Genomic DNA, 22,123 nt, shown 5'->3' with positions numbered 1-22,123 from the left:
AACATTAAGTTGTCACCATAGAGTGTAATTGCAGCTTTCTTCTCACGTCAAGTGGACCAGAATTAGTGAAGCACCGCAACTGTCTCTGACGCATATTTCAGGTACGGAAAGACCGTAAATCTGAAACAAAAATTGAGAAAACTACGCCGAAAGCTGCAAAAGAGAAACACAGGCAGATTAACTTTTTCTGCAGTAATTTGAGGACAATAAAGATGAACAGAATCCTCCAACCCAGGCAGAACAAAGATCATATTGGTTAGTCCTGTTTTCTTTTCCCCTTTTATTTTAGCTCTTTGACTGTCTGACAGACTTCCCAACTGCTGGTCACAGTGTCACTCTTGCTTCTCTTTTCCTGTAGTCCATTGCTCCATTAAAATACAAGAAAGATCTCAAAGTTTCAAAAAACCTTGTCCAAGACCCATCAACTTCCCCTCAACCAGAAAGGTTGGGTTACATTTACTGTTGCAAATTTAACATTGATCACAAGTCAAACTGCTGTTAGAAAAACCCTCCTGTATAAGGTTCTTGATGATTCAGTAGATTCTCCTTGGATTTCTAACAAGAATGCCAGTGCAAATGTCTGCTTGTTCATTAAGCCTTTAGAAATAAAGACAAAATCAAGATCAAGAAATCTTTTAACCCCTTAGTCCTGAAATTTTAAGAAAATTAGACATGTCTAGGATACCTTAACAAATGAAATCCGGTGCAGCATAGAGATTACCATAAAAAATCCAGAAAATAATAAGATTCATTTTTCAGGCACTCGATAATACACATCTAAAAAACAGGTTATTTTAAGAATATCGTACAAATCTATAAACAGATCACACAGCAGTACAAATCTATAAACAGAGCACATGCATTGGTAATTCATCAGAAACTTAGCCATAGAACCTTTTAGGGAAGAGAGAACCTAATTTCATATGGATCAACTAGTACAAATCTCGGTCCCAAACCTGGTCGGAAAATGGCTCAGCACAATTCTCTGAACCCTGTCATTGGGGTAACAAGCTAGACAATAACCAATGATATCCAACCCAAACAGTAGCAGGAAGAATGATACATACCTTGTTAGAACTTAGAACTGATGTGTATAACTTCACTGCAATAGTATACATTTTTCGGGAAATACAACCGACATGAACTTTTAATATAGGCAGATTATGAATCCAAGAATTCGAGCAGGCCTTGATGCAGTAGCATGACAAGTACCTGATGCATTAGTGGAACTTTTCTTTATCTTAGTACCCTAGAGAGGTCAAAAAACAGACATTGGATTGGTCAGTAGCAAGCAAAATGTTGGTTGGGAATATGTGAAAGCATATATGCAATAGCAGCAGTAAAAACAAAACTTACTACTTCAACTAAAATTTTGAAATCATGCTGCCTGCTAAGAAATGATTTGATCGCAATAGCAGCAGTAAAAACAAAACTTACTACTTCAACTAAAATTTTGAAATCATGCTGCCTGCTAAGAAATGATTTGATCGCAATAGCAGCAGTAAAAACAAAACTTACTACTTCAACTAAAATTTTGAAATCATGCTGCCTGCTAAGAAATGATTTGATCTCGTCGCAGGCAAATAACCGGCAACCAACAGGTCAAGGAGAAAAGAAAACTAGTTTCAGACAACCAAACTAAAAATGCCCTTTGGGGACAGCATCCTACTTATATGTTCCTGCATGAAATAGAAATGCTCAAAACACAGCAAAACGCATAAAGGAGACGGTATCCACAAGGTGTAGCAATCTGGACAATCTTAAACCACCTACTTTCTTCAGCACTTCTGTGCTCAAATTGCTTTCATGCTGAACAGGCCTAGGAAAGAAGGATTAAATATAATAAAACGATGAATAAATCGCTTCAATTCGGTGCATCTTCGATGTATCAGATCTATGCAGTCTTCAATTAGCAAAAGATTATGCACCGGACAAAGAAACATCGAAACAACCGCAAAAACTAAACAGACTATAACAGCAAATTCTTGCAGATACCAAATATGGATTAATAAGTCTTTAACATCAAACTATTTTCTATCTTCGTAAGTTTTCAATTAAATGTACAAGACAAATACATATTTCTCCATGGTAGGCTGACAATCAATAGAAAACACTGTCTAACATGAGATAATGATCACAAAGAGAGAAGAAAAGGAGGGAAGAAACAAGTGGATGTTTCAGAATCTTGCGAATCCATCAAAACAGAACAGAGTTACAAGGGGTGACAACAAAAGATAAATGGGTTTCACTCTCGATAGTAAAAACATATTTCTTGCTAGATTCTGTTAGCACCCAAAAGAAAATTAAAGAAAAGAGTAAAAATATCCTCACTATTCATTTTTCCAAGCATAAAGAACCAAAGAGAAACCAAGGCCTTGCAACTGAGATTCCCTAAAGTTCTGTGATGCAGACCATGGTAACAATTTTTCAGCTGAAAGGCAAGTTTGAAACATGAAGACAGCATTCCCAGAAGACGGACCGAAAAGCCAGCTATGAACATCCCAAAATACCTCCACAGCAAGCCCATCGATCAGGATTGTCTGATTTCCGCGGAATTTCCATGCGAGTCTCTTGATCTGCATTACCCGTTTCCTGTCGATGCGAATCTCAAGGTATGGATCCTTGAGTCCAATGGTGTCACACTCTATTGCAACTTCATGGGATTGCCCATTGTCGCAAAATTGCGCCTTTGTTGAATAGACCTTCTTTCCATAGATGTGCTCTCTCTTGGCAATGAACACAGCATTTGAAGGAGAAGGGCTTGCATTGGTCTTCCGGTAGGCTTCTTTGGTCAGATCCCCCAGCAGCAGCACCATCTCAAGATGGAAGACCACCGCGATGTAGAAACCTTCGATCGGTTCAGGCCCTGGTCCAAACTTGGCAGCAGAGAGGTCCCAGGATACAGCTATCTTGCTATTCTCCACCTCCAAGATCTTGGAGCCCTTTCTCTTGGAGAACAACCATGGCTTGATTTCCAACTTGCAGAGGCATTGGTTGGCGAAATCATCAATTCCGACGGTCAGGCCTTGGCCCATCAGATTCTTGCTCCATGTGACGTTGATCACACAAGAACGACCGAGGAGTTGAGCCTGGTAAAGACAGGTCACCAGATTTTGAGCGGCTCGGCTGGCCCCCGACGAGGAATCCGAAACCTGAACCCCACTCTCGCCGAAACAAGAAGGGAAATCCCTCATTCTGATGCCAAAAATCCAACCTTGGGGCCAACTATCAGCACCAATCACCGGAGCAGGAGCGCCACTTGCCTCATCCGATCACCAGTTTCGCGGCCCTTGTCACAGAAGAAGCCACAAGTGAGAAGACTCGCGTACCACTACCAAATCAAGCATCAAGGCGGAAAAGAGGAGAGGCGCATCGGACGAAAGCCCAGAGCGACAAGTATCCTCTTCTTCGCACGATCCGATCCAAAACTCGTGATTCCAAAAGAGAAGAGCCAAGAAAGAAGGCCAAACGAAAGCCAAGTCCCCATCCCACTTTTCCATCTCTCCCCCACAGACAATCAAACCCTCCCACGCTCGCTCCGTCGGCAGATAACGATTCAAGAAACCCGAACAGGAAGAACCAGAAAAAGGAACATGGAGGGGAAGACCCGGCTTACCTCGATCCACCTCGTCGCCAGAAAGCCAAACGCAGTTCCAGGCGTCCTGCAGCTGGTGGTGGCGACGCCAGAGGGCCAGTCACGGGGGAGGAAGACTGGGGAGTATGGGTATAGCACTACAGCCCTCCCCCCAAAACCAAAACCAGAAGCAAGATTGGGGAATGTGGGCAGCGGCGGCACCGAGAATAGAGCCACTCGCTGTTAAAGCAGACAAGGAAGCAGTCGTGACTGTGTCAGCCGAGATGCCCTCCGCACAGCCAAATCATGCGCTGCGACAGCGGTGATTACCAGAGAAAAGCATCCGTCAGCAAACGCGAAGCTTTCCGGTCCCTCCCTTCCTCGGCAACAGTTTTTGCAACACAAAGGAATGCTAAGAAGCAACTTCACGTTTTATTGCTTCTGATAACAGAAAACACGAAGCAAAAACAAACGCCAAGTCCACCAACGACCAACGCCACGTATCGTCCGACACTCACCCAACAACAATAGTCAGCAACAGCGTCACATCGCAGCAGAACGGTTCTCACTTTTCGTTCGTTATCATCAAAATTATCTATTTATTTATTTTTTTTATTTTTCTATTTTTATTAATAAAATTGATAATGTTAAAGTAAATAAAACTAAATATTTTATTTTCGTAACTATAGAGATATAAATATAATTTTTTTAAAATATAAGGATCAAGATACTAATAATAATTAACTATAAAAATGATAAAACCCTTTTAAATAGCGTCATTCTTATTACCGTCGATGCTGTTTAAACCGACACAAGTTACAGACTTGGGCGACGGCAAACTGCATCCGACGACATCATTGTAGCAGGCAGACAAGCAGCAATGAATGAGACGGAAAGAGTTCTTCTTTGGATCTGAGGTCGGATTAATTGCACCCACGAGTTGGCATTAATTAGCGTGCATCGATCGGCAAAACGCCTTCGGATAGATCTCCCCCACCACACGGAAACGAGATGGGGGCAGTCCCAACAGTAATAGCTTTGCCTCCGGCCAACTCGCACCAACCGGTCTTATAATGTCGATCGGTCCCATTGGTTTTGAGGTATTCGGAGAGGAGAGGGACTCGTCGGAATTCTGTACCCATCTCCGTGTCCTTCTTTCCCCTAAAGGATTACTATTTCTTAGATGGGACGAACATATGCTCATAATTTTTTTACATTTTTGGCGATAGTAATTACTACTAATTCGAATATCAATTCTATCGAGTTGAATCGATTATTCAATTGATCAAATCATAGATTTAATTTTTTTTTAAAAAAATATATATAATTATGGGAGGGTTAAAAAATTCATCTATGAATTAAAAAACTTAAATGTCATTAAAATATATTATTTTTTTAAAATAAAAGATAAATGACAAAGTGAAATTCTAATTTAAGATCTTACGATTTACTAATTAGACTAGTCGATATTAATGATCGATATACGATCGGTAAATATATGTAAGATATTAATGATCGGTATAAGATAAAAAAAAATTATTTTTATTTTTTATCCAATTATATAAGTATGCTTTTTACATGACTTATTGAGTTTGCGTTCTTCTTTTAATCTCGATCTCAATGTGTTGCATCCAAAAAGAGGTCAAACTCATGAACATACTTCAAAGCATGTGGGAATATTATTAGACTAAATGGCAGACAATTTAATTCTAAGAATTGACTTTGACGAGGACAGAGGCGTGGCCAAACCACTTTACTAAAACTTTGACTTGTAATGAGTCATCGCAGGCCGTGATAAGTACGCTTTGAGATTTGGTTTCACGTCGAGACAGGGAGTGTTTTTTTTTTCTATTAGCCCACAAGATAGAATTCTCCTATTTGCTCCTCAACTTTATACGATAATAAACCTTTGTGTTATCGTAGTCTTTTGTGGGCTTTCGAATTTCGATTGGTCGGCTAAATTCACGTTCTCTATCAAATCTTCTTTCTTATGAACCAATCAATGGCTTGATCATTTTTTTACGTTTTTGTTATATATCGATGTTACGAGTTATAATCGTATTATTTTTAAATAAAAGTAACTTAAAAAAAAACATATTGAGGTTTCGAAACCAATACTCATATCAAGTATACGAAGAAAAATCAGTGTGGGTAAAATTTGTCAATTAGTTGATGATAGATTTTTTTTTAATATATATAAATTTTTACGATCGTTGAATCAAGACATGAAATACCATATCGTACGACATAAAGTCAGAATCGATGCATAACAAATTACTAGTCGGGTTCAGCGTAAGATCGGTGCATAACAACTCAATCCAAATGAAAAAAAGGTTCTTTTATCAAGACATTTCAATCTAACTTAGTCAAATTGATTTGTTTATATTCTAACTTGAAGAGAATGTATATTACTATTAATCCCCATGGAAGGATAGATATTTTGTGTCACGTCACAACAAACCTAAAATTAGCCATAAATGATGCGTTGACAACAGAAGCTATTCCATCATCCTACTATATGTATCACCCACCAAACCAAGAGACCAATAAATAAAAGGGATAGTATGTATATTCAACATGATGCTTATGCCATTTATTATTTTTCGCTTTTAGGAATGCTTCTGCATGAGAGACTTTTTATTGCACATCCACTACATATTTTACCAACTCTCCATCTTCGTGTTTCACTACTTTATGTTTATACGCACCATTCTTGATTTAGGATTCGATTTAAGTTAATTGAAATTTTTATCTATAATTTGAACTATAATAAGGACATGATTTATCCTCAAGACTAGAAAATTTTAAAATATTATTTTTATAATTTAATGTAAATATTTGGTAGAGGTAAATAAGATTGCTAAAGTGAAGCAACTACAAACTTATAATTACTTCATATATTTACTCTTAGATCATCTTTGTAATTCTATCTGATTCGATAAGATATATTATAGATACGATTGAATTTTGATTATAGTTATCGATTAATAAAAAAAATTATAATAGAATTTTTGAGGAGATGATTTTCATAGAAGAAACTCTCTTAATTATTCATTCGAGATTCTCTGATCTCTTTTATAAAAGGATATGATCACCTAGGAATGAAATAATTCAAACACAATTAATTATTAAGATATTACAAATTATAGATTTTCTTTCTGTCTTCACTTAGTCACGGTGAATGATAAGATAAGATGAGAAAAAAATATGAGTCTAACTTTTCTTACAAATCGATATTATTGTAGCTTTCGGATCGATGCGCATATAGATTAAAGAAAAACTTTCCAAGCAGCATTGAAAAATATACATTATAAATTTTGATTTTAATTTTTAATATTAATTTTTTTTATATAATAAATAACATATTATGATTTTTATGTTTCACACCAAACATCAACCCTTAAAAGGAGCTCAACCTAAGATTAGGAGTTGTTCAACAGTGTAATAAGCTTAATCTTACTTGTCATTATGACAATTGGCATATAAAAGACACCATGAGCTTCGAGCACCAAAGATTACACAAGCCAAAAAGAGGTACTATCTCACTAACGCCAGCATTTTATTGTACCCAATGCAAATGACTACTAAGGGACTGCAAAAAAAGGGTACTGTCTCTGCTATTTCTTCTCTCAGTCGTCGCTTTGGCCTCCCAACTCCTCCCCCTTCCGTGGGTGGACTCACGTAGATGCGATGTTGGTGCAGTTTCCATGGCCATAGATGAACTTGGCCGTGCCTTCCGTGTACAACTGCGTCTCCTTTGCCAGCCTGCAAAGACAAGCCCCTTAGAGTTGCAGTTCCCGAGCAACAAGCGCAGATGGCAGAAGGCCTTACGATTTCCTGACAGCTTTGCTCAAGATAGAAGCCGAAGCAAAGGTTTCCCCATCGACGTATCTGTTCTCTCCTTCGATCCGCTGCCGAATCCGTGAGTCGAGCTTCTCGGCGTCGAGAGTGAACGGGGAATCAGATGCCTGCAGATGTCAGTTCAAGATGTCTGAGCTCACGAAAAAATTGGGCAAACTGCATGCATGCATACATGCATTAAGCAGATGGAGGTGTCGGCGTTTCTTACCATCACCCAACCCCATGTGTCGGCATACGAGGGAATGTGAGCAGAGTAAGGCACAACATCTACAGACAAAAGCAGTCATCAGCTTAACGAGTAAGTAGATCCGACCACACCACGGTTCCGAATCGAATGTAATCGGTGACACCACTCACATCTGAAGACATGTCTTAGCGTGTTGTAGATGCAGGAGAAAACCTCTGTATGTGAAAAGACTCCTGCAGGCCCTGCCTGCAAACAGGGGAGAACAGTGTCAGAATTGGAAGTCGAGGAAGGGTACTAAGATATAGATCCGCTGCACACCTGAGTGACAAAGATTCCACCCTGGTTGAGTCTGGGTTTGAGCGTCTCCTCGTAGAAAGATTTGGTATAGAGCTTGTAGCAGGGGCCTCCTTCGATCGGATCAGCCAGATCTCCCACTATCACGTCGAACTTGTCCTTCCTCTTCTCCAACTCGGCTCTGCAACGATCTTAGTAGCATCATTATCGACCCACGAATCATAGCTATTGCGTCTTGGAACATGAGATTACCTAGCATCATTTATTACAACGTGGAGTCTGGGATCGAAGAAGGCTTCTTTGTTGGCAAGCAGATGCGATTTGCAGAAATCTACCACTTCCTGCCGTCAACACAATGCATCAGAAGATATATCCATATATCCTGGCGTGTGCATACTGCAACGAGGAAGATTACCTGATCTATGTCACACATGACCACCCTCTCCACTGTCCTGTGCCTGAGTATTTCTCTCGCCGTAGACCCCTCACCTCCACCCATTATAAAGATGTGCTTAGGGCTGACAGAGAAAAAGTACAAACCATGTTATATCGTAATTGCAGAACCAGCATCACGAGTCATGTTTGCTAGGGGTGATCGAGAGAGAGCGGTACTTCTGGTGGTGCAGGAGGGCTGGATGAACCAGGGATTCATGGTAAATGAACTCGTCCATTTCAGCACTCTGCAGCTTTCCATCAAGAACTAGAGCCTGCGGTTGGTAGACAAGGAAGAGAACAAGTGGAGGTCAAGAACCAAGAGATGTATTATTGCTACTAGCTATATAATGGGAGTCAGGCAGATACTGACCTTGCCGAAGGGCTTCGTGTCAAGTAAAGCGATGTCCTGATACTGCGAGGATCCTGTATGCAAAATGCTGCAACCATTTTGCGTCGACACAGTCAGAACGATCATGTCCTAAGCGCAAAGCTTGCGAAACCTCATCCTACTCCAAGCCGAGACAGAGAAGAGAAAGTGTATCCTCGGCATCAGTAGAGGCAAGATATTAATCGATTACCTGTTAAGAGCAAAGCACCATCTCAGGTTCTGCTCGATCTCCTCTTCGTACCAACAGCTCTTTCTCCTACCATCACCCAGCAGGCCGCTCCCGTTCCCATTAGAGCTGGAGATGTCACCCATGTGAGCTGGAGATGTCAAGCGTGCTTCTCCACCAAGAAGACGAGCACAGGGGATATATAGAGGGAAAGAGACGGGAGGAGTGGGGAGTGGGAGTGGACGAGGGAATGATTTGGGTGACTTGGAACGAGACGAGCTCGAGATCATTCTGCGACTCTGTGTACTCGGAGAGCATACGAGTCATTATTTTATGGCACATGGTGGGCTGGGTTGGGGAAAGGGTATAATAATGCCTCCTGCACTCCGGGGCGAGCAACAGCGGTGGATGTATGTGGGGAGGAGGAAAGGGAAGCGTGCGTGCATGGTGGTGGTGTCATTCGGAAGGAGACCACAAGAGAGAAAAAGTGAGGGGAATGGAGCCTCCGCTCCCGCCTCGCTCGGTTCCTGAGGATGATTTGATTCGTGCGCGTGAGCGAGATTTGCTCGGGGGTCGGCCACCGCAGGCGCGGCGTTCCGTGGAGGTGATGATGGCGGCCAGTATATCCATCATTCCCTCTCCCGCCTCCCTCTGACACCGGCATTTCTCAAAGAAGGTTTTGGATTGGAGACGGAGGCGCCCTCCACTCCCTGTCCTCCTCCCACTTGCTGCCGCTGCTGCTGCTGCATCGCACCACCCTGGAAGTTACGTGGACTGCAATGAGTGCGGGCTCTTTCGCGTACAATCGATCGATGCGCCATCGGCCCAAGAGGATGGATGAGTCACGACCTCAGCCCCAACTTACGTCACGATAACGTGCGACTCGGTTGCTATCTGAGTCACATCGAAAATGCAGAAGGATAAAACAAGTTTGATAGACTATAGAAAATTAAAAGAGTTGGAATAATCTATTTAGTAAAAGACATGAGTTTCGACTCTTGAATGCAAAATATCCCTGTTTAATTATTATTATTATTACTAATCTAGGAAACATTTTTGTTGATATCTTTGCTTAATTTAGACAACGAAGAGAACCAAAATCTGCGTTTCCACAAATCGATTTGGGTGGCAGCTTACAACATCTACAGAACACGAGCACCATGGCACAATCACAATGGATAAGCTCTTTCATGGTAATAATATTTGGAGTATGAGTTGTTCAAGAAAGATGATAAGAACAGAGACATCGTTTACGGTGATCCACTGCAGCAACTTTTAGCAGCCGACTTTGGTCCTCACCAGAATCCATTCGGATGCAGGTGTTCACGTACTACCATGACCATGATCAGCTGTTTCAAAGAATCCAATTGCACAAGGGGAGAAAAAACAACTCAGATCGTTCCGTAATTGGTAAAATTCATTGACTATCATGGTATAAGTAGAAAACATACGGTGGGAAACAGGCATAATAGCTTACATTGCTAACGAATGGCATCATCCGCTGCGCATGCTTCTTATAGAGTTATACAGATAGCAGTTCCTGTGCACAGGAACAGAAGATGTCAAAACAACTCGAGGGAACATTATAAATGATGATTCAAAGCAAGAAGGCAGGCGAGGATGTATAATACACCAGAGTTTAATAGCATAGTTTATACATTAGATTTAATGAGTATAAAGACAAAGCAGTCAAACTTTCTATCAGCATAATATGCAAATAACATGGGCGAAATTAATTTTTCAATAGGGAAGTTGCCTACGAGAACATAGTTGACAATCCGATCTGAAGTATGTGAGCTTTGAGATGTGTAAATAATACACTGATGACGGTTAAATTGATCTGAAACTTTCCCCTCTTCAAAATAATTATAATCCAGATTCCAGAAGAGTAGCTTGACAATCTTTGATATATTACCATAGAACAGTTACGAGGTACGTCAAAACTCAGCCTCCCGCGTCAGATAATAAAGCTATACAAATTTCTTTGACACTTTATATATTAAAATTATTCACGTGTGTAAGCAAAAAATAAAATATTATCATATAAAAAACTTTCTAGCATAGACACGTCTATCATTGGTAGAGAGACAGACAATGAGGCCAAACAACTTTAATTAGCAAGTTTCTCATCTAAAAAAGAATATCACCTAATTAGCTTGTGTCAGATCGATATCTTATGAGATTAGTTCTAATTCATCAGCGGGTGGGAGAAAAGGAGAAACATAAAAAGTTTAAATACTCTGATTTGATTACGTAGTCTTCCAGCCACTTAGCTCCATCAAGGACCAAGTTATCCAATACTCTTAAGGGTGTATTTCCTTTTCTTCTTGAATATGCATTGTTTAATTGGTGTCATATGCTAGCACAAAATCAAACTCAAATTCTTACTGCTTTAATTGTCCTGTAGTAAACAACAATCTCTTCAAATCTCCGCTTATCATTCACTAAATGATGGATTTGCAATCAGTAAGCTTTTAGCTTTTTGGTACTACTTGATCATCTCTTTTGACCATATGTATGTTTCTTTGCTTATGATTTTACCAAATCTGCATAGTTGCATTCCATTGTATTCGACTAGTTGTTATAAAACCCTTAAATTCCTACTCCTCTTTATCGTCTTTAGCATAGACTTCATTTTGTTCTGGTCTTATCAAACTAAAATATTATTAATAACAACAAGCACATAATGTCATTAGTGCATGTTTCAATTCTAAGTATCCCTTGACATGATTTCAAAGAATGAAAGTGCCAATGTAAGAACAGTGTGAATTTGACACTCTGTTTAAGATATGAAATCCATATGTGAGCACAAAATGTCATTATAATGTTTCTTGGTTGGTGGATATTCAACGGTTTCTTCCCAAATGAAGGAAAAAAAAGAGGAAAAGACTGACACAGATAACTAATCTGAGCAAGATTCATGATGGCCAACCAGAACAAATAAACAACTTGAAAATATATAGTCAAATTGAGTTGGATCCATTAAAGTTAGCAGATCAACCACAGATCACTGCACATCTCTAGGAGAATATATAGTCACTTGGAGGAGCAAGAAGCAATCAGTGGTGACCGGTTCAAGAGCAAAAGCTGAATTTAGGACCATGGCATTAGGGATTTGTGACCTAATTTTGCAAAGGTTAACAATTACAAACTTAAAAAAGATCAAAGTAATCTTATGTTGCTGACAAGAAAGCAACAATAAATATTGTCCATGACGCAGTTCACCATGATGGAAACAAACATGTGGAAATTGATTGGCATTTCATTAAAAAAAAGTTGGACAAGGGACAAATCTGCATGCCTTCTATTTAATCCACAAAACAACCAGTTGATGTTTTGACGAAAGCTTTTACCAGGTCTGTTCCATCAATCACTGGACAAACTTGGATTGCAAGACATATTTGCAACCGTTTGCAGGGTAGTGTTGGAGAAACACACACAACATTTTTGTTTCTTAAATAGATTCTAAAAGTGATCTAAGATTTATGTAATCAATTATGTAGTTATGCTCCTAATTAGAATAGATAGTTTTATTTTCCTTCTTTGGATTTGTATCCTTCCTATGTATTATTTATAAACTTTAATTCATGACAAATGAGGGAATCAAATTATTCATTCACAAAAAGAACCTTATTTCATGTGGATATGTGCATGCACATCAAGCACATTCAATGAACACACTAAAACTTGATGCCAACAATTTTTAGACTACATACCTTTTCCTTTTGTTTTTGAATGGTCTCAATCTTCTTCATGTACTCATCAGTCACTTTCTGCAAATGATCAGACAAGTGTATATTTAAGCCCCATGAGCACTCATTCATATTTTAGCATCTCCGAGAAACATTTTTGAGGATACAAGCAACAATCAGCAAAGATTTATGTAGCAGCATAATATTAATGGTATGACACTTACCTGGAGATCGCTTGATAAATCTTTAACAATATCTTCAGAGAGTTTTTTCTCCTGAAAGACATCCATGAAAAATGGAGATTAGACGCTGACAAATAGGAGTTTATAGACATATAAACACCCAGTATGGCTTTAATTCAGAGATACAAACTTTCTCAAGTTTCTCGTAGGCTTTAATTGCATCTCTCCGTATATTCCTTACAGCTACCTGCAAAATATATAAAAAAGAAAATTGAATGGAATATACTTGAAAGCATTATGTAATAATCAACAGTAGACACTATTACTGCAATAAACCCCAACACATGATGCTAATGTTGAATAAAGTGACATTAATGAGACTCAATATCTCACTAGTGTCTAGATTACGTGAAAGTACATGCCTTTGTCAATATTAAATTCATGCTGCAGGTAACTGTAGCAAGCTTGATAAACATTCGAAAGTGAAACTACCATCACTTGCAAAGTACCTCCTTTTGTTTGTCATTGTCTCAATATATTCTCAATATTTTTCTATATTGGAGATAGTTCTTCATAGGTATATACCTGTTACTCATGCATTTGTATGTTGAAGCACATGCATTAAACTCTGAAGGGATGATTTTGATTAAAAAATGCAAGAACAGAAATCTTTCATGCCAAAAAAAATGCATACTTGATGATAAAACAGGAAGCTCAATGTTTACAACTTCAAACATTGAAAGGATATGCAAACTGAAAAACAGCAGTTCAGCTACTTCTCCATAATTGCTGCCAACCATGTTTAGTATGACGGATCTCAGTTTCAAGTGACACTAAGAGATTTCCAGAAGTAGATTTTGGCTTAAATCTAATAAAAATGAGTTAAACTTGTACATCATCCATTGATCCCCATGGCAGTAACTTCCTATTGACAAACTGTGTGTAAAACAGCTAACTAGAAAATGTCATTGCCGGGTAAAGGCCACCCGCCATGCAATTTGAGCTACGCCTGGCACAGCCCGGTTGATTTCAGGGAAGGGTTCACAGTATCCAGCCAGGCATCACAACATGCTAGCCTGGGCCAAAACAGGCCTATGCTGCCACTAGTAGAGGAGGATGCTATCACTCCTTTTGCTCTTAATGTGACCGATCATAGTGACTTGACCAATCACTATAGGTAAAATGTTGCCCCCTCAAAAGTTTACATGCTCTTCCCTGCAGCTATAATGGAAAGGCATTTTGGTCAAAAAGGGACTCTACAAGTTCTGACAACCCAAAACTTACCTTGAATGATACGAACGCCCTTTGATGGAGAAAATGACTAATTGATGCAACAACTTCTGCAAAAAGTAATATCAATCATCTATTATCAAATTTGTCAAACATTTTAGGATCAATTTGTCAATTATTGAGCCCTGTCTTGGCTTTCCTCCTCCCTCTCTCTAGAATTAGATTGGCTTACCATAGAATTAGATGCAAAAAAAAAAAAGGTACAATACATCAAGGTCTGCAATATCGTACCGTACCGGAGTTTTGACCTGACCTCGGTACCAGTATGGTACGGTATACCGAGCGGTACACCCAGGTGTACCGAGCGATATATTCAGGCGTGTCCGCGTACCGGAAGCCTAGCGGTACGGTCCGGTACTGCAGACCATGCAATACATAACCAAAGAACAACCACAAACTTTGACACAACTTGCATGTAGAATATTCGAGTACCCTAGGTAGTAGCTGATTGACAAGGTAAGCCTCAAATTCATTGACAGATGAGCAATTTATAGAATATTCCAAAAAGTATTGGGTACATGGTAAAGCAATTAATATATGTTAATCTGGAAGACTTTAAGCAAACGTTCTACCCAGATTAACAATTTCTGGCAAGATAAATGTCAAGCCTTGTGAAAAAATAAGTGAATATAGCAAATATTCAAATTCTAAGTTTCAACTTGTTTCATAATTCCAAATAGTAATAAAAGTATCCAACAAAATTACAGAAAAGAGATGTTTGTAGTTGAGAAAATTAATCAATGAGAAATTGCAAAATCCACATAAAAAGATATTGACATAGCACTTCAGTGGTGAAGCATATGTTGAAGAGATGTACCTTTCCTTCCTCGGTCAGTTTAGCAACAACTTTTGATAACTCCTGCAGTTAACGTGAAAAGATCAGGAAATAGCTTGGCAAATCTAAAATTTAAGCAAGTTTCAGAAGGCATCAATTTAGTTAATTATGAAAAAAAAACTTTTTATTAGCAAGTTCCTCTGAATCTTGTTAAATCGTAAGTGCAAGACGGGTTGGGTTAATTTTGACTCATAAGTTCATATCTAATTTCTTAAAGAATGATGAGGAATTCATCAATTTTGTATGAACACCAATAACATCAATGTTGCACTAGTTAAAGGATGGCTCTTGAACACCCAATGGTCAATTAGTTCATCCGAGGTTGTATAACCTACCCTCTTATCCCAAAGTACCCAATCTCAGACCTCAGTTCATCCATGTCCTAATTTAACCCTAAAATATATCATCGACCATAATACTATGGTCAATTGGGAAATAAAAATATTCTTGTCTTAAACCTTAGTTTTCTCCTTCAATTTTGTTATTATCACACATAACTTGTCAATTAATTGAAGACAACTTGTTCACCAACACATCTATAAATCTTCTAGAAGCTTACAGCTTGTGCATCCTAGAGATGTTCACACATAGGTAAAACAATTTCTATTTAACTTCCAGTTGGCATGTAAAAGAGGAAACATTATACCTACCCAATAACTAGGGTGAACCTAATTCACACATCTCCCACCAATGCAAGTGCTGGAAGGTACAGGAGGATCAATGTAGGCAATCTTACTCTTACAATTAGGAAGAGAATTGATGTGATTTCAACCAAGGTTTGCAACTATAAATGTATTTATTGATCCGACAGCTTATCAGTATGTGAACAAGAGTAATCCAAGCAGACCCAGTATAAGGCCGGTACTGTCCAACACGGTACCTGTACCGCCATATAAGCTTGGTACAAGACCTGTGTCGGCTGGTACAGGACGATACAGGCCTTGTACTGGGTAGTTTCTTTCTCTATTTGTTCAATTCTTTTTGAGTTTTTTTTAAAGCTCAATATATACAGATGTATCAACAAATAGTATGTATCGGTGTATCAACACTCAACACATACCGACGTACCAACACTTAGAACACTAGTATAGACCGAAATCATTCGAGCCCTGAATGGTACAGGACCAATACACGAAATTGTGAACATTGATTTGAACCCTGATCAATCAGATCTTAAAGGAATAACCTTATGATTATTAAACTTCCAATAATGACCTAGGATTCCCTTTTGCTCATGATGTGAAATATCATCTTTCTACATCATGTTTCATGCTTATGCCATAGTAGCAAAATATAAACGGACAAAAGAAAGTCATTCTACATCTTATCACCTATTTAGAAATAGTCAAACATTGTTAAGTACCTTCAGTTTCTTTTTTAGTTAACCCTTTGTGTCCATTCTTCTCTAGGATAGTCATTTTAGGTAACCTTGTCAACCTATCATCATCATTCAAGCAGTAGATAAAGTAAATAGATTCCTTGAATGGGCAAATATTTGTCAGAACTCAGAACTGTAGAGGAAGGTATGAGAGAGAAGATTGCTCCGGCGTGTTGGCACAAAGTGACCAGGTTCCATGCTAGAATATCTGAATTTGTTTTCATACTTTGGTTGGCTGTTAGGGACAAGCTTAAAGAATAATCTGCTCGACAAGGGAGTTCTGCCATATTCAAGTTGTGCTGTTCATCTATTTGTTAACTTGTAGATACACAAGAGAATTAGGAGTCAATGTTGGATTATAGATGAGTCTGACCCTTGATAAGAAAGTTGATTAGTTCCCTCGTCACTTTAAAGGCAACAAAATGGAAACCAATGTGGTAAATGTCTTTTGGAAATAACAGTCTTCTTCTTATGGGAACAGCAGAATGCAGGGACTTTCAGATATTATGCCAGAGATAGTAGAGCCTTAATAAATTGTATTAAGGAGTCTCTATATTGAAAACTTTTGATATTAGTTATACTGTTATAGCATTATTAGTGTATGGATCAAAGCATTCCTTAGGTTTTAGACAAGTGATATGTTAGTATATGAAGTGCAGAGAAGGTAATATATTCTCATACATGGGTCCTCAGTTAAAATTCAACTTTGTAAAATTTCATGATTCAGGAACATAGTCTTTTTACCTTTCCCAAAAGAACAACAAATAGTTAAATGACTATTTGTAGCAAACCATGAGATGCAAGAAGCTTACAGCAATAAAAAATATGGAAAAAAAGTCAAGTTTATCAAGATACAAATAATCTTCTATATGAATACCAGGCAAAATAATTGATGATCTGAACCTAAAACAGACAGACTTCTTGTGTTCAAATGTGTGTAAAAATTAATGCATTTATAGCAAAAACAGCATTGTTACAACTTTTGCAATTATCTTATTAAGCTCAAAACCCAAACTATGTCAAAATTTTTAATTCCTTTCTAAAGATAATGTGTATAGTAAAAGATAACAACAAACTATGACCAGGTGAAACAGAAGTGGCATGATGCATAGCTGGAAGTATAAGGATAAAAACATCTTAAAAGCATATTTGTTTGCAAGGATTTTTCTCTTAAGCATATTAGCTTTCTAATAGATAAGACATTTTCCAGTTAAAAAACAAGACAAATACACAAACCTTCCTACGCTCAGACGTTAGTTGAGGGATGCTTAGTCGTATCACTTCTCCATCATTGTTTGGCGTCAACCCAATGTCAGAACTTACTATTGCCTTCTCAACAGCTTTTAAGCTGAAAGTTTAAACTTGTTAAGACCCCTACAAGTATTACAAAACATAAACAAAAATTTTGGAGAACTGAAAAGTATACCTAGATTTGTCATATGGCTGAACCAGAAGAGTGCTCCCATCTGGTGTGCTGATTTGTGCTATGCTCTTCAAGCTGACAGGACTTCCATAATACTCAACCTGGAAGAAAATTGAACCTTCATGCCAAAAACAACCTTTTAACCAGTCAAATAAATTGAAGAATGCAAAAAAAAAATACAGAAATGCATTTGTTATACTATATCGAACATAATTGGTATAATAGGCAAAAAGGTTTCCATCAGGGTTCAAGATCTACAGTTCCTTGTAAAAAAGAAGTTCAATAAAGATAGCAGAAAATGCATCAAGCTACAAGATCTGGTATATCCGTGCAGAATTAATAAATGAGGTGAAGAGACAAAGTGAAATTAAATCAACTACTACCAAACAACTGCTTACTTCTAAAAGAATGTACGTTTGGGTCCTAAAAAGTAAAAATGACAAATCCAATATCAAAGCCACAAATAAACTGCCACCTGCTTTGTTTAACATAAAGATGTGAAGGCCTTATACCCTTGTTAAGTACAACACTAAAATCAAGATGAAACACAAAGAAGATGGCAGAAATAAGCCATATGTCAGATTAATTAACCTCAACTCGATCAAGCATGGAAGGATTTGCTCTCCCTGTCCTCACTGCATTGAAACTTGCTCGAACTGTTTCAATGGTCTTTTCCATCCTTTCTTTCTGTAAAACATTTGAACTTATGACCTTGAAAACCTGATGTAATCATAAGTTGCAAGGATAACATACATCTAATTGTAATAATGAAACTTACAGCATCCTTCTCAATCACAGATTTCTCAGCTTCAATTTCTTCAATGGTTGCACACCTTATGACTCTTGCCCTGAGTATACCAAGAACATGCCATGGAAAGTGATAACATTGAATTTTGAAGAAAGTGACATAAATTCTTCACATCAAAGACACTTACCTTCTCTTAGAGTTTCTAGATACCAAAAGACTACTAAAGAATGCATTTACTCCCTCCTGTAGTCTTACGTAATTTGAAGATGAGCTCAATGAGGACATGTGTTTACCCAAAGAAATATTACCACCATGGATATTTCCTGTACATAAAGAAGGACCTTTATAGTGATTGTTTCTGTTCACACTCTAAATGGAAACAATTTTACCAGAAGTGCTAGAAGAGAAAGTATGACAAGCCTATACTGATGCATGATTCATAACCAGTACTACATTTCAAGTTTCTTTTTTTCTATTGGTTGACTTAAGCACCTAATCATTCACAAGTATTTTGTGATATAGTTGAGTAGTTTCCTTGTCATGGACTTTGAATTAGTCAGAAATTAGAGAGGATTATAGGAATAATGAGACACATTTTCAGCTAGATACAGCAAAATAGATTCTGAGATTTTCTTTATGAGAGTAAATGCTCATACCCTCCTTGACCTGTCTTCAATTTTTTATATTTCCTCTCTTTTCATAATTTGTAATAGTCTGAATAAAATTTTTACTAACTGATGGACTAGAAGCCCAAGAGGCACTTGAAAGAGAAAATAGAAAATATCTAAAGAAGCTAATAGTGTTATAGGTGAGATAAACCAAACACAGAGGGTTCTGCAGAAGACTATGCTTAGAAACTCTGAGAATGACAAGTATTTAGAAAGTGTATATGTACCTTCTGAATGGTAACAAATCAAGGGTTGATTGGTCTTCCATTATCATGATCAGAAGTAATAAACTCAATTTCAGTGTGTAAAATAAGGTCAGAATGATTGGACACATCTGTAGAATTTCTCTCACATCTCAGAGAGAGCCGAAGTGAGGATTTCCTTAAAAAATTGACACTTGATGAAGTTCTATGGATAAAATAGCACCATGCACAATTCACATCAACAAAAAAAGAAAAAAATGTGGACCAATCATGTGAAGCAAATTTACCAAAGCATTACACAAACTATAGAGGGCAATCACATTTAAATTTTAAAGATTATGCTGAATCCTTTAAATTTTGTGACAAATCTTAAATTTCTATCAGCATGGAGCTTAATTTAATAATCTGAACAGGTCAGCACAAGAAGAATTTTTCCATGTGTTGCATCAGATACTTGAAGACTGTACCAAGCATTTGACCACCCACTATAGAATTGTCGATAGGATACAATTAGCCTAATGAGGAGCAATTGGTAGCTTTATATCAGTATAAAGCATCATCATCAATTGTCTGATTGTATGTTTATAATAAAAAAATAAATCAATCAATTAAATAGACACAATTACAAGTTATATCTGAAATCCTATATTGAACCTAGAATTTCACTCTCTAGTTGTTGCCAATCCTATTTGCTCAATAAAATTTAATGCCATCATAATTTGTCAGTAGTCACTATTTACTCAAAATTGTATATTTTGTGCATATCACAACCACCTTATAGCTAGACAAAACTATTTTTGTAATTTGTAAACTTGGAATATGTCCTTCTGTGTCCCAAGATTTGAAGATCCAATTCCTAGTATCTGCATAAAGAACCATTGTTTGAATGTGCTCATGAATTAATTAGTTGATGGAGTACAATAATGACCAGCCAATTCGATAAAGGGAAGGGTGCACATCACGGTTACAATAAACCAAAGACCTTTGAGAATCATGTGCACAGGCCAGATATCAGGAGAATATTCAAGCAAACAAAAGTATGCTTCAAACAAAGATCAATACATAAAGGCTTGCATATGACACAATATGTAATGGCTTCAAACAAAGATCAATGGTCTTCTCCAGAAAGGATAAGACTTTTTCTAACATTATTGTTTGCATATGACATGCAACGAGTCAGTTATCTAATGGGTTCAAACAAAGACCATATGGTTGGTTTTCTCCAGTCCAGCAGGGATAGTATTATAAGATAGAATTCGTTTTGCTCAAGAGTGATACCAATGTGTGCATTGGCTTTGCAGAACAAAGTTTACCAGATCGGATTTTCATATATTCTGTACTTCAGATTTTGAGATAACGTCAATAGATCAAGAGAACACAAGGATGCAACTATGCTCGCTAGACAACCAAATTCCATAAAGACATCTGAAACATCAGAAAGCTAGCTAGAAAATTAGTTCTCACATATTTCAGAAAGCAAAAAAAGGAAGACATCTGGGAATAACTGGAAGCAATTGTCAGAACTTATTCAATGTGCCACATCTTTGCAATAGGTAGCACATTATCTGTATAATTATAATTCCAACAGATACCTAAGTTGTTGCCATGGAGCAACTTGTTACTTATTCATGAAACCTATTAATAGCAACAAACTTCTCAGTACTAACAGAAAAAGTAGAAAAGAAAAGAAGCATGAGACTAACAAAAGTTAATAAAATTTTCAACCAGTACTAAGGCATCTCCATTGTTTATGCTCAAGGGAGTTTTGTCAACAGATTCCAAGAAAATAACTTAAATGTTGCGATATCTGATACAACTTCAACATAAGAAAAGGCTGATTCATTACAAATGAAAAAACCTTTAACCACACTAATAGGAAATAATCTTCTAGTTCTAGTATGATTTAAGATAAAAGTAACCAAATAAAGCCAATGTGACGAAATTCATCTGCTTTTCTATTCCCATCTCTTCCAAATCTTCTACAATCTCCTCGTGCATAGTTGCTATAAACCAACCACACAGCCTAATTACCGCAAGGCTACTGAAATCCCTGACCTACAAGCTACCGCTACCGCATCAATTCTTTCCGTATATCATTCACTTGTCAGATAATCCAGAAACAGAAGCTATATATATGTACTCAATGCACCCATTCCGAACATTTACCTTGTAGAATCAGAGAGAGAGAGAGAGTACAGTGGAAAACCTGGTGCTCTGATGATGGAGCCGGTTCTTGATGGGAGAAGACTAGCAGCAGTGAGGCTTGAATGGACGGATCGGGCGGAAGCAGCGGGCGAAAAGGACCGGAGCGCCATCGGGCCTCTTGGCGGAGAGAGTGAGGAAGGGGATAAGGAACGAATTGCCGTCCAAAGGAAGAAGGGTTTATAAACGCTGACGTGGTGGAGTCGGGTAGAGATAAAGACGAGCCCGAGGCTGCCCTATACGACCACGTCCCCGTTCGAGAAATAGTACGTCAGTTCACATATACATGATTGGTAAGTATGTTGGACAATCAATTAAAAAGATGCCAAAGGATGAATCGAAGTTTTGGTTACATAAACGAGTCAGTTCACAAGCTAGATCGAGTTTTTATTGGGCTAGCAATTTGCTGGGTGACAGCACCGTTCAACCCTAGCGGTGGTATCACCTGAACCAAGTTGTGATATCGCGCTTGGTCGACGAATAGCATGGGTTGATGTCGAGTTTGTCACCTGAACCTTACGGTTATTTGCTTTTTAGTTTCGAGTTCTTGAGACGTACATAATAAATATCTTACCAAGTTGGTGAATTTAGATTTAT

The 22,123-nt window shown here is 37.9% G+C and overlaps 3 protein-coding genes across 3 annotated transcripts; all 3 read right to left on the bottom strand.

The window, feature by feature from the left end:
• Nucleotides 1-2,157: 2,157 nt before the first annotated feature.
• Nucleotides 2,158-3,952, bottom strand: LOC135678437 (uncharacterized). The gene is made up of 2 exons (XM_065191260.1): nucleotides 3,617-3,952; nucleotides 2,158-3,289 (listed from the first exon to the last, which is right to left on the bottom strand). Exon 2 carries the CDS (start codon nucleotides 3,192-3,194, stop codon nucleotides 2,331-2,333), a length of 864 nt encoding a protein of 287 aa, XP_065047332.1. The 5' UTR covers nucleotides 3,195-3,289; nucleotides 3,617-3,952; the 3' UTR covers nucleotides 2,158-2,330.
• Nucleotides 3,953-7,056: 3,104 nt separating this feature from the next.
• On the bottom strand, nucleotides 7,057-9,189 carry LOC103990371 (thermospermine synthase ACAULIS5). Its single transcript, XM_009409478.3, has 10 exons — nucleotides 8,930-9,189; nucleotides 8,722-8,788; nucleotides 8,529-8,623; nucleotides 8,332-8,434; nucleotides 8,169-8,257; nucleotides 7,941-8,097; nucleotides 7,793-7,868; nucleotides 7,644-7,702; nucleotides 7,406-7,542; nucleotides 7,057-7,339 (listed from the first exon to the last, which is right to left on the bottom strand). Exons 1-10 carry the CDS (start codon nucleotides 9,049-9,051, stop codon nucleotides 7,252-7,254), a joined length of 993 nt encoding a protein of 330 aa, XP_009407753.3. The 5' UTR covers nucleotides 9,052-9,189; the 3' UTR covers nucleotides 7,057-7,251.
• An 807-nt stretch (nucleotides 9,190-9,996) lies between these two features.
• On the bottom strand, nucleotides 9,997-21,693 carry LOC135678436 (ribosome-recycling factor, chloroplastic-like). The gene is made up of 12 exons (XM_065191259.1): nucleotides 21,531-21,693; nucleotides 18,641-18,776; nucleotides 18,484-18,553; nucleotides 18,297-18,392; nucleotides 17,709-17,806; nucleotides 17,519-17,630; nucleotides 14,887-14,928; nucleotides 12,970-13,026; nucleotides 12,822-12,872; nucleotides 12,622-12,678; nucleotides 10,383-10,445; nucleotides 9,997-10,254 (listed from the first exon to the last, which is right to left on the bottom strand). Exons 1-11 carry the CDS (start codon nucleotides 21,637-21,639, stop codon nucleotides 10,428-10,430), a joined length of 846 nt encoding a protein of 281 aa, XP_065047331.1. The 5' UTR covers nucleotides 21,640-21,693; the 3' UTR covers nucleotides 9,997-10,254; nucleotides 10,383-10,427.
• Nucleotides 21,694-22,123: the final 430 nt, after the last annotated feature.

The sequence above is a fragment of the Musa acuminata genome, chromosome BXJ1-7 (genome assembly GCF_036884655.1).
Source record: "Musa acuminata AAA Group cultivar baxijiao chromosome BXJ1-7, Cavendish_Baxijiao_AAA, whole genome shotgun sequence".
NCBI lineage: Eukaryota > Viridiplantae > Streptophyta > Magnoliopsida > Zingiberales > Musaceae > Musa > Musa acuminata.
Note: the sequence above shows the minus strand (reverse complement) of the source record. Positions and strands in the feature narration are given on the sequence as shown.